Source organism: Lactuca saligna, chromosome 1, assembly GCF_052625555.1.
Source record: "Lactuca saligna cultivar CGN05327 chromosome 1, ASM5262555v1, whole genome shotgun sequence".
In the NCBI taxonomy this organism is placed as follows: Eukaryota; Viridiplantae; Streptophyta; class Magnoliopsida; order Asterales; family Asteraceae; genus Lactuca; species Lactuca saligna.
In genome coordinates, this window is record NC_136417.1 from 108759405 (window position 1) to 108771762 (window position 12358).

The 12358-nt window shown below is 32.5% G+C and overlaps 2 protein-coding genes across 4 annotated transcripts; both read right to left on the reverse strand.

Annotated features, from left to right (window-relative positions):
• Positions 1–879: 879 nt before the first annotated feature.
• Positions 880–8456, reverse strand: LOC145043222 (disease resistance protein RUN1-like). Of its 3 annotated transcripts, XM_078991821.1 has the most exons (9): positions 8340–8456; positions 7044–7179; positions 5742–6365; positions 3925–5050; positions 3519–3842; positions 2515–3432; positions 1840–2437; positions 1670–1735; positions 880–1059 (listed from the first exon to the last, which is right to left on the reverse strand). In XM_078991821.1, exons 3-8 carry the CDS (start codon positions 6272–6274, stop codon positions 1671–1673), a joined length of 3564 nt encoding a protein of 1187 aa, XP_078847947.1. In that variant the 5' UTR covers positions 6275–6365; positions 7044–7179; positions 8340–8456; the 3' UTR covers positions 880–1059; position 1670. The 3 variants fall into 3 exon arrangements, with proteins under 3 accessions (XP_078847947.1, XP_078847932.1, XP_078847940.1); XM_078991806.1 differs by lacking the exon at positions 880–1059 and having other exon boundaries at positions 1543–1735; XM_078991814.1 differs by lacking the exons at positions 880–1059; positions 7044–7179 and having other exon boundaries at positions 1543–1735; positions 8340–8425.
• Positions 8246–12144, reverse strand: LOC145043245 (general transcription and DNA repair factor IIH subunit TFB4-like). The gene is made up of 10 exons (XM_078991830.1): positions 12054–12144; positions 11443–11971; positions 11256–11302; positions 11125–11162; positions 10942–11041; positions 10817–10849; positions 9481–9545; positions 8757–8797; positions 8589–8671; positions 8246–8506 (listed from the first exon to the last, which is right to left on the reverse strand). The coding sequence occupies exons 2-10, from the start codon at positions 11735–11737 to the stop codon at positions 8465–8467; spliced, it is 744 nt and encodes a 247-aa protein (XP_078847956.1). The 5' UTR covers positions 11738–11971; positions 12054–12144; the 3' UTR covers positions 8246–8464.
• Positions 12145–12358: the final 214 nt, after the last annotated feature.

The window sequence follows — 12358 nt, forward strand, 5'->3', positions numbered from 1 at the left end:
CACCACCAAATCTTGATTATTGAGCGAGAAGAGAGGAGAGCATATGAGCAAAAGTGGAGATATATGTTTAGAGTTTTGAGAGATACACGAGCGAGAAAGGATTTCGATGGAGACGGGAACGGAAACCGTTGTTTTTAAGGCAAACTCGGTGTTTGAAAGTTTAAATAAGTAAGGGATAAAAAAGTTGAAATTTTTTGAAAATTTAGAAAAATAAGATAAATATTATCCTAGTCAAATATTTTAGGTTTCAAAAACATCAAAAAGATTTCCCTAAGCATACTCTCAAAACTTTCAAAATTTTAATGTATGTCTTAGGGATTAAGGCTTAAAGATTATAAGCCATACAATAAATTACACGAATAGTCCCTATGGTTTAGGGTAGTTTGTGCATTTGGTTTCTAATTCGGAAGGTCTTATTGTTTGTTTTTGTTACGCATTTGGTCCCTGTCTTACCTAAAAAGACTATTTTGCCATTGAATTTTTAATTTTTTTTTAAAAATAAACACACTTCCTCACCTTACCTTACCTACCTCATCATTTTTCCCTATTTAAATAATAGTCATTTAGGTAAAACATGACCAAACGTATAACAAAAACAAACAGTGGGGACCAAACGTATAACAAAAACAAACAGTAGGGACCTTCTGAGTTAAAAAAATAAGTTAGGGGCCAAGCACACAAATTACCCCAAACTATAGGGACCATTTGTGTAATTTACTCTTAATTTTATTGAAAACAACTAGCAAGGAGCTAGAATGAAAAAAAAAATAAAAAAAAATTAAGAAGCATTACAGGTCAAAGGGTTTTGTAACCACATGGTCTAATTACTGTTTAACATTTTTATTAGAAAACCAATCAAATAGAATGAATAAAAATCTTTTCAAAAATACTACTTCTCTTCAATTTAGACGATTTGAACACCTCATTATTACGGTAATTCTAAAGCATCCAAATGGTAGTCAAAACGATCACCTCCAAAGTCCTTGCTACAATGACAATGCTAACCATACACACCCAATACAAAAGCTCCATCACAAAATGAATTTCCTTTGCGTATGTCTGTCGAGTTGTAACACACATGTTAACACAAAATAATGATTTATTTAAACTTATATCCAATTTAAGTAATTTTCGGCTGGGCCATCTATTCAGACAGGATACAAGTAGAAAAAACTAATGGCCCCTTAACATTTGTGTATAAAATCTGAATTTATTACGGTACTATTATTAGCCGAATTACTCCTTAACTTTATTAATCCATATTAATTCTTTATCACAAAAGAGTTATAAAAATTATAATTCCCAAAAAGGTTATCCAAATTAACCATCATTTAAAAGAAATCCGATCAATGATAATTTTGCAAAATTAACAACCTACTCAACTTATCACTCGTTGATTTTCAATTACTTATTATGTTATTGGTTATTTAGTCACGTAAGTAAAACAAATTTGCAATTAACATGAGTGATGAATCGTTGGGTTATGGCCAATGAGGGGCCAAAAAAGTGATAAACATGAAAAACAGAATTAGGCTAAAAGAATATACGAATTTCAGCCTAGATTATACGTATTTTAGTTTCAGCCCATATCGTCATTGTGTTATACAAGAAAAACAAAACAAAACTACAAAAAAGTCGTTCTCATTCCACAACGCCCGAAGGGTAGTACCTTAGGGGACATCCTCCAGTATGCTAGACTTCCGTTGGGACAAAGCTTTGAAGTAGAATAGCACATCTAATTAAAAAAAAAAAATTAGATTAAAGATCTGACATGATTGCAGAAAATCAAAATACGAATTAAAATACTATAAAAGGTATTAACATAAGAATGACATCTACCTTTCAAGCATGCTCCTTCTCCACACAGAAACATATAGCTTGGAAAAGGTATATCAATATTAGGCGACAGAAATCGATGTTTGCTTAGGAGGTATTCCCCGGTTGTTAACTGAAATGCGGTAAGATCTCCACCAATGATGTGATTCCATGACTTGTAATAACCCAACACATCTTCTTCTTCTTCTTTTTCTTCTCCATCATCATACATAAAACTCACCCCACACTCCTTTGTAACTGCATCACTTGGTGCCAACCTCACAGTAATAGTAACGTGGTCACCAGCATCCATTTCATTCATACCAAACATCCAATGGCTTAACAACATCAAACACTTTCTACCCATATTGACTATCTCAATGTAATGTTGGTATATCCAGGTGAGGTTCTTTGTTATATTACTAATTTTCATCACTGGAACCTCATGGATACGATGTTGATGATGGGGTGTCAGCACAAAACAGAAATTCAATCCTCTGAGCTTGTTTAGAGATGATGGGATGGTAAATGATATTGATGGCCCCATGCTTCTATCTGAAATCCAATTCGGCATCTCTTCGCCTTCATAAATTGTGCTGAATATTCCAAATTCATAATACATCTGCCAAATACAACCACCTTCATTAATTATATATACATACATATTCACACAAAGACATATGGTTAACTAGACTAAACCTGGATTTCGGATTCCTCTAGTTCTCTATAACTAACAGAAGTTGTCACGTGCCTTCCTTTAATGAAGTCTAGGTTAGTCCAGCCTAAACAATGTAATACCTTTTCCTCAACACCTGCCATTGGTTGAATTTTAACAACACCTTCAAATTCAAACGACGCAGGTGTCTTCCAGTTCATGAAGAACTCGAGTGGAGACATTCGTGGATCGAATACAACTTTTCGTAGCAAAGTCTTATAAACAGAATTATGATCGAGGTTCAAATATTTTAGTGTATGTGGAGGATACTCAAGTGATGCCAGCGTTGTACAATTTACCATACTAAGTGTCTCAAGCCTAGGAAGGCTTCTCACACTATTGGGTAAGGAAACTATAGGATTACCATCCAAAACCAAAAGCTTTAAAAAGTATAGGGAACTGAAGTCAATGGTAAAGGATTCGGTGGATAAATTATTATTTGCAAGTGATAAGGATACTAAAGATCTCGGTAAAAAAATCGAAAATAGCTTAGGATCACGTGGTATAGCCTTGAAAAAGGTGGAGGAAGAGGTTATGGAACTTATGCCAATGTGGTTCGCCTTGAGCATTTCCAATGAATCCATGTCTCTAATCTTGATTTGAGATTCACCGAAATAACAACCATTTAGCAATAGTGTTCTAACTTTCTTTAACATGCCTAAGCTTCTTGGAAGTTTTTCAAGCTTCTTGCAGTAGCTTAGATCAATGTGGACAAGTTCATGACATTGCTCAATTGATTCACAAATCTCAAGCAAACCAATGCAACCTTTAAGTATCAACCTCTCAAGTTTAGGGAGGTGGTCAAAGCCACCAAGACTACGAAGTTGTTCACAAAAACTTAAATTAAGAATCTTCAATGATCCAAGCAACGTTTTGTCTTTTGAGCACGATCCAATCAATTGCTTAAAAAAAAAAAAGATAAGTTACAGTATTAATGAATTTTATCAACTCGACATAGAAGATCTAGTAATACATAGAGATAAGTTACCTTTAGCCTCTTATGAAGTCGTTCCGGATAGCTATAAAAAATCCCAAATGATTCAATATTGCTATATGACATGTCAAGAGCAACCAGATTCTCCACCGGTAAGTCTAAAGGTATAGACTTCAAAGGAAACCCATGCATACACAACCATCTTAATTCTTCTGGAAAATTCTTGTAAGAGCCTGTTATTTGAACATAATTGAGTTGTAGAAGCATTAGCCTATCCATCTTACTCAATGCGTCTGTTTTCAACTCAAGTGATCCATGTAACTTCTCTTTCTCAAGCATTCCCATGTCAAGGGTGAGGCCTAGAGCATTTTCCATTTTCTAAGAAGAAAGGGATACAAAATTATTTTAAAATGTTAAACATGTATATAGAAATACAAATTGCTTTAAACAAGCATGTTACCTTTTTTTGTTTCAGCGCTCTGAATGAGTCATGACCCCATATTCGACTGCGTTCCCATGGATTGTAAAGTGATTCTTCACGTACCACAAATCTTCCCATCTCCTGAACCAATTGATGCATCGTCAATTCTTTATTCCATCCGATACTAAGAAGGCCTCTGTCAATAAGATTCGTGATCCCTGATCTTGTCTCTACATCACATGCCTCTAATATTGTTACAGTAACATATCTATCCATTCCAAAAAAGATACAAGCAATATGCTTAAACAACTCCTTGTCATTTTCTGACGGCAAAGAGTCAAAACTCATTCTCAAGACTGTATTTATAGGGGAATGATTTTCTTTCTTTAGTCGGTCTATGTACCCCTCCCAATAAGTTACATCTCGATTATGTAGAGACCTACCTAGAATTTTAAGCGCCATTGGATGTCCTTCACAATACTTCACTAGCTTTCCTGATACCTCTTCATAACCTGCCTTGGGATCGTTGCACATGAATGCATGATAACACAAAAGTTTTTGTGATTCGATCGTAGATAAGCCTTTAACCTTGTGCTCTGCATACTTGGGTTTAATGTTCGTTTTGAATGGTGAACTACTCTGTGTCAACCATGCGTCCTTTGTTGTTATTAAAATTTTGCTTCCTGGGTGAAAACCTTTGCTTCCAAGTAACTTATCTAGCTGATCGATACTACCAATATCATCAAGAACTAGAAACACCTTTTTACGGGCTCCTACATTCTCAATAATTGAGGTGTATATAGAACCATCAAGAACTTGAACTGAACTTGGTTTTGAAATGTCATTATAGAGTTGTTTTTGTACATCAAGCATCCCATTTGATTTCTCATCACATTTCCTATTGATATCTTCAACGAAGCTGCTTGTGTCAAATTCATGAGAATGTAACGCATAGACATATTTGGCTAAAGATGTCTTCCCGATCCCACCCATACCCAGAATAGTGAGTATATCTGTAGTAGGTGATGATGCATCTTTCAACCATGAAGTGACAAAGTTAATGGAATCTTCCATCCCAATAAGTTGTGGTAGTGGAAACCTTGAGGATATGTGTAATCTACGGAAGATGTTTTTGACAATTTCATCAATAAACTCCACCTCTAGCCTGGAATTTAATTTTAGTAAGAACAAGAACATATAATTTAGAAAACTCCACCTCCAACCTGGCATACTGGAGATTTAATTTTTTCAATGATCCAAATCAACATTATATCATAACAAGCTATTATATAATTAAATTTTTTGTATCATAACTATTATTGTATTTGCACTTCTAACCATGTGGAAGGTTATATAAATCTCGATAGTTTTGCATGAATATGAACAAATTTTTGGTGAATGGTGATAAGTTAACATTTATTACTTACAAAGTAAAAGCATTAGAATATCATAATAAAAGATGATATAGTTTGAAGGTAGAATGATATAAAAATTTGCTCATGTATTACGACTGTTCAAAATTTGGTTTATTAATTAAAAGCATATAAAATCATTGAAATAATTTATCTAAATAAACTAATTTGTGATAAGATAAAAAAAATGCGTAGCAAATGTGTTCAAGTTAGCATGATGGTTTAACTGGCCAATATGAATTAATTTGTGAGATCACATAATTGCAAAAATTAGATTCAATTTCAAGCATATCTTTGTCCAAATTTAAATGCATCAAAAGTATGCTTATTTGATAAATATGAAGAGGCGTATTGAAATGCATAAGTAGAAGATTATGCTGAATTTGAATGTACTAATTAATCAATCTTAAACAAGTATGTCAATATGGGTAAGAAAGTGGTTACCTATCCTTAACATCCTTCCCTTTTAAATCAGGGACTTCTATAAGTGCTTTATTCCATTTTTCTATCTTTTGAGCCAATTTACTTCTTTTATTTGCATCTGTCTCTGCCTCCATCCTCTGCCTATGTTTCTCCATTGCATCTCCAAAGCTACTTGTTTGCTTCCTGACATGGGTGGGCTCCACATGATAAAAGATGGGTATTACAACATGATTGGATTTCACACGTTGCTCAAGGATCAACACCAGTTCATCAAGACACCAAGTGGAAGTGGCATAATTTTTGGACAACACAATAACAGAAGCCCTAGATGACTTAATCGCACTCTCCAATTCTGGTTTCAGATCTTCCCCGGTTTCAATCTCTTCATCATCTAAGAAGGTACCGATATTGGCATGAAGAAGCGCATTATAAAGGTGATTAGTGAAACCATGACGCGTGTCAACACCTCTGAAACTTAAAAATACATCATATCTATGACCATGAGTTGATGAAGAAGATGAAGACCCTTCAGAAAGTTCAGATAGAACAACCATTATGAGTTATGGGTTGATGACACTTCACTCTTCCCGTGACTTTGTGTATCTCAATTAGCTATTGAATCCCACACTTTCATCAATTGTGTCTCTACAAAAAATTAAATTAAATTATTAAAACCATATGCACCTCAAGACTTTTCCATGTGAATCAGTATGCTTCAGAAATGACCAATATACTTTGATCTGATTAACCCACTACAGATATCCCTAAGATTGTCTAAACAATTTCCATCTAAAGTTAAGTTAAACAATCCTCAAACAAATCAACACCAAATACCATTCTACAAACAACTGCAGGATCCACTATTACATCCTAAGAAAGGAATTGCAAAAACGTATTGGCAATCCCCAAATTTCACTAGATAAGATCAAACAATTAAAAGATCCAAACCCAAGAAAGATATAAGTTTTTTGACATGGTTGTTTACATATCCGTAATATTGGCAAGAACAATCTTTTCAAATTTGAATTTATCCATCGAAATGATATGAATATTAAACTAGAGTCACACCTCTTCAAAGATTTTGATTACAAAGTCTGATTCATAGAATATAACAATAAAAGTTCTTAAAATAGCATATTAAAACGTGTTCATCTATGGGTGTTTAGCTAACTGTTAAGACTCAAAAATACTCATATGTAAAAAATCGTGTATGTGAATTAGAAAATAGAGAGGAATTAAGGAAGTACATATTCGACTCTGTAGAACCCTAACTGGTATACAAAAATCAATAAAAGTAATTGAAATAATTAAAATCACAATCACCTGTTATTAATGAACAACCAAATGATTATTATCTGAATTTATGATTGATAAGGTAAATGGCGACCGCAATAGGTGAAAAGTACAGCGCTACCGGAGGTGAGACGGCCTGTAAACGGCGAGAGATGGTCGGCGAAATCTGTTTGAGTAAAACAGAATCAGAGAAGAAAGGAATAGCTATTGCGCTGAATACTTTCATGCTTTATTCAAAGATTGATGGTCGTTATATATAAAGGTCAAAGTCAACAGCAACGACCCATTTGCACATTCGTTATTAAAAATTAAAAAATAAATAAATAAATAAGAATTGAAGAAGAAGAAGAATTAGTCTTGCGGAAAAGTATAACCTTCAATCCCTACATTAAACTAGTAGGTGATATCGGGTTTGCCCAAAATGTTTTTTTTTTTTTAAACAAATCTGGACCAAATGTGTCGAGTTCAACAAAATATAGAGACCATTTCTTTAAATTATATCAATTCCCTCACAAAAATCTTTAATATATATCAAAAACAAAAATAAACCAAAAGTATCAAGTTCAACAAAATCTAGGGATCATTTATTAAAATTTAAGCAAATTCTATACCAAAATCTTATATATATATATATATATATATATATATATATATATATATATATATATATATATATATATATATATATATATATATATATATATATAAAATACAAAATTTGTCAAGTTCAATAAAATCTAGGGACCATTTATGTAAATTTGGCCAATTTCTTAACATCTTTAGTATATTTAAAAAATCAACAATGGGACCAAAAATGTCTAGTTCAACAAAATCTAGGGACCAGTTTTGTAAATTTGGCCAATTCTTATGTTCATAAGCGCTTAAAAAATATAAAATTGTCAAGTTCAACAAAATTTATGGACCATTTTTGTAAATTAGGTCAATTCCCTAAAATCTTTAATATATATAAAAAAAACTCAAAAATGGATCAAAAGTGTCTACTTCAACAAAATCTAGGGGCCATTTTGTAAATTTGACCCAAAGTTCACTATTCATAATCAAGTTATGCTTTCATATGTATATTAATTATAACTAGGGAAGTATCCCTGCTTTGCAGGGGTCGGATTTGAATTAAACCATTTGCGAGAGGAGTTTACGCTGGATATTTTCTTGATATATTTATTGAAATATACATATTATCAAACAATTGCATAATCCATGAATGAAAAAAAAAGTCAAAAACATCATAATAGGATTTTACATTGTGATTTCTTTTACTAAATTAATGACAAAGGCAATGACATTAGAACATGTGAAGTTGCGTACCGAAAAACACATGAATGTCAGTTTTAGGGTATTGGTTTTTGTTGAGTTATAGTCGGTTCCAAAATTAGTGATTGGTAGTTTGAAACATTTGCCATTTGAGTAATTTACTTCTAGCTGAGAGAGCTTCAAAGCTTTCCTGAAATTATAACCTTATTTTTCATGACAATCTGCAAATGACATGACCAAATTACGTTTATTCAAGTAAACAACTCATATTTTGCTTTAATAATCTATTAAAACCAGTCTTACCTTACGGCCATGTTGTTTGAGTTCATCCATATTACCAAAATATCCCCTATTGAATTCATATTTGATGGCGAAAATCACAGAAACTTCAACAAAAATTCAACCACATCTTAGACAATAATCCAATGAAGATTCAAGCACAATCATGCAACAACAAATCATAATACTTACGTCCGACAATGATATTTCTCGATAGCATCTTTATTTCCAATCTGCATTAAAATTTGGATTTGTTATTGATTACAAGACGGTAACCATAATAGTATTATAAGAAATAGAAAAAAAAAAACACCAATTGCTGCTCAACAACATCATAAGTCAAGCTCATGTAACACAATCACATGATTTCATAATGTCCAGGATCTGGTTTTAGCAAAATATAATATCAAATTAATTTACCAGATAGAAATCAAGGAACCAATCAGAGACATGTGAAAAAAACCCTAGTTTTGGAGCCGCTCTTGTAGCGTACTTATGTGTTTATGTGTGACAACATGGAATCTGGAATAGACGAAACGTAAGAAAGAAGAAGCCACTGTGATTTTGAAAATTAACAAACTTCAACAATACCCCAAACAGTCTCAACTACATCCCCTATCCTAAAATAAGTAGAATCTGTCCACGTGTCAATCTCCCAGCAGCCTTAAATCGTGTTTTCACGAGTCTTTACCTCATCTACATTTACAAAACTGCCCTCCAGATCATATTCATATACAGTCATTCAATAAATCCGAAAAATATACCGAAGATAGATTTGTTAATGTAGATGAAAGATTTCCAAATAATAATTCAAAATAATATGCAGAAATCGTAAATTCAAATTTCAAATTCATCATATCCAATAAAATATGGAAGTTTGGTTATTCTAATTGGAATAAGCATTGGGTTGATATACCTCCTTCCCGATTTATAAGATTGTAAGTTGTAAGATACTCTGTATACATCATTCCATTCGAATCCCTCCAAAAAAAAAAAAAAAAAAAAACCAAATTTAATATTTACTACTAATATAATTTGATAGTAAAGTAATATAATCATCTCAATTTCTTCATCACGCATTGAAATCCTGCATCCTCATTGAAATCATGCATCATCTGAATTCTTCTTGCATACTCTCAATTCATTCATCACGTAGTCATTCATCCCATCCATAATCATAGTATCCTATATGTCAGCATTTTTAGTTTTTAAACACATTTAATATATTATATCCCTTAAAATCTGCAATTATTTTTTGAATTTATTCCTCTTACCTTATACCAAATATGCATCTATGATAAAAGGAATGCAACCCTGGATTGCGTTTGAATTCCACCACAATTAATGAATTTTGTTGACTAAAATCTCCTTTTTTTATTTCAGTTATAAAACCCAAACACCAAATAAAGATTTTTATGTTCGAAATTTCAAATTCCTTTGGCTTCTTTGTCTTTGAAAATACACATGTTCGTTCATTCACAAGAGTTCAATCTATCAGGTAAGTATATTAAAAACTAGTTTAAATTCTTTCTTTTTGTTTTTGTTTCTTTTTGTGTTCTTCTCCTTCTGTGTGTGTGTGTGTTTTCATATTACGTTGTTCGTTTTACAGTGTGTGATTTTTGTGCGTTTTACTATGTGTGGTTTTTTGATCTTCTCTTTCTATGTGCGTAATATATTTCCTCATAATTTATTATATTTGTTATTAGTTGTTTATATTTGTGTGTGTTGCTTTTATTTTGAAAAAAATGAAATTTGTATTTTATAACGTTTTAATATTAAACATATCTAATTTACAACAATGTACTTTAACAGTTAGCTCTTATGTGTTTTACTGCGTGTGTGTTTATGTTCAACATCAAACTCTTTTAGCATCCAACTTTAATTTTCTGCCAGTTTTGGACATTTTAAACATTTTTTTAACATTAGACACTTCATATCATTATTTTTTCAACGTGTATGATTTTTTTTCAAATTTCAGAAAACCAGTCAAAAACACTTGATCGTTTTTCGAATAATTAAATAAAATTTACTTTATATCATATAAATAATAATATATATAAAAAAATAAAAAATAAATAAATAACTTATGAAGCACGAAAATCTACACCAACATGTTTTGGGAGTTGTTAGAAGTTTCCTGAATGCAAAACTGTTGCAAATACTATATGCATAAAAAAAGTATAGTCTAAATTTAATTTAGTTTTTTTTTAAAGAAATGTCAGGGTGGAATATTTCAACATACTGTTACATACTGTTAGATATACAGCTCCAGTTATATAAGAAGCCTGCAAATCATATAACAACAATATATATTCAAGTAAGGGCATAATGGTCAATTTAGCAGATAAACAAAGGGACAAATTTGTAATTTACTCACCTGTTGCAGGAATGCAGAATGTTGTGACCCAATAACACATGAATGTATACGCACCATTGATCTTTGAGTAGAAAAAATTGAATTCATAATAGCAACATATCTGAAAAATATAAAATCTTTTTGTTAGAATAAAAGAAAAAAGAAATTAAAAAAAAAAAGAAGAAAGTAAGTTGAGAGACATACTCTCGAGGTCCATCTTGTGATCCATGTAAACACAAAATCTGTCATTACTTATCAGAGTAATTAAATTAATAGGTAATTTTTATATTATAATTTATAAACTAATTGATGAATGCAGAAGAATTATGAATCACCCGAGATTGTGGATGAATTGATCCAGAACGAAATACTCTTTGTATGTCTAATCATTGTTGTTATTTTAAACAATCTTTTTATATATTAAAAATAATAAAATGTTGTGATAAAAAGAAATGAAAGTAGGATGCATGCTAAAAAAACATAAGATAAACACAAAATGGTGGAAATTATGAAAAAGGATACAACACAGTGCCATTGAAAGATATCCTGAAAGCAAAGTAGATCCAATTCTATCAACTGATTCTTGCTTATTAAGCTCTTCATCTTTAATCACAAACTCTTCTAATTTTTGTAACAATGTTTCAACTCTTAGGTTTCCATGATCCAATGAAGAATCATATATGTAATCACAAGGACTGAATCCAATTGCTATCACCATTGGCACAGTTTGCTCAACAGGAAAATGAACAACATATATTTCATCGAATACAATGGAGATGTCGGTGAACGTATGGCTAGACCATCGACAGGGAACCATTTACAGAGCGCATGCAAATCACACAACGAAGTCTCCGAATTTGATTTTAATAAGCAGAAAAAAGCCCTAAAATAGATGAACAAAGAATCGCTACTAACCCTGACTATCTTTTGAAGGAGGTTCCCACTTTTGTCTCTATAAATGTGAATAGCTGATTGGAAGACAGGAACTGCGATGCAGTGGTCGGTGTAAAAAGCGGTGGTCGTCAAGTACCGATTTTCCCAAGCAACTGCACTAAAAATCCAACATATTAGCAATTCCCAAAATCTAACAGCCAATATCACGTCCAACAACCAAAGGAATTGAGAGAACCCACCGGGAAAGCTGGTGGCAAGAACTGAAGTTAGTGGCTTGAAGAAGTTCATGAAGCCTGTTCACTACTGGTATCACGATGGAGCCGATTGGTGGTTTTACCGGGGGGGGGGGGGGGGGGGGGGGCGAAGGACGAAGAAAAGAGGAACAGTGGAAGAGATAGAGCATAGAAATCCAACAGATTAGGAATTCCTAAAACCGAACAGCCAATATCAGCTCCAACAACCAAAGGAATTGAGAGAACTCATGGGGAAATCTTGTGGCAAGAACTGAAGTCGGTGGTTCCACTGGGGGAGGAAGGACGAAGAA

What these genes read in the sequence shown, in the direction of transcription:
- LOC145043222 (XM_078991821.1), bottom strand. Translation starts at nt 6,274, where the DNA reads ATGGTTGTTCTATCTGAACTTTCTGAAGGGTCTTCATCTTCTTCATCA. An exon ending in GAGCGCTGAAACAAAAAAAG is followed by an intron (nt 3,843 to 3,924) that starts GTAACATGCTTG and finishes CTTTCTTCTTAG; the next exon opens with AAAATGGAAAATGCTCTAGG. An exon ending in GACTTCATAAGAGGCTAAAG is followed by an intron (nt 3,433 to 3,518) that starts GTAACTTATCTC and finishes TTTTTTTTTAAG; the next exon opens with CAATTGATTGGATCGTGCTC.
- LOC145043245 (XM_078991830.1), bottom strand. Translation starts at nt 11,737, where the DNA reads ATGGTTCCCTGTCGATGGTCTAGCCATACGTTCACCGACATCTCCATT. An exon ending in TCTTTCAATGGCACTGTGTT is followed by an intron (nt 11,303 to 11,442) that starts GTATCCTTTTTC and finishes AACAATGATTAG; the next exon opens with ACATACAAAGAGTATTTCGT. An exon ending in CAATTCATCCACAATCTCGG is followed by an intron (nt 11,163 to 11,255) that starts GTGATTCATAAT and finishes AAGTAATGACAG; the next exon opens with ATTTTGTGTTTACATGGATC.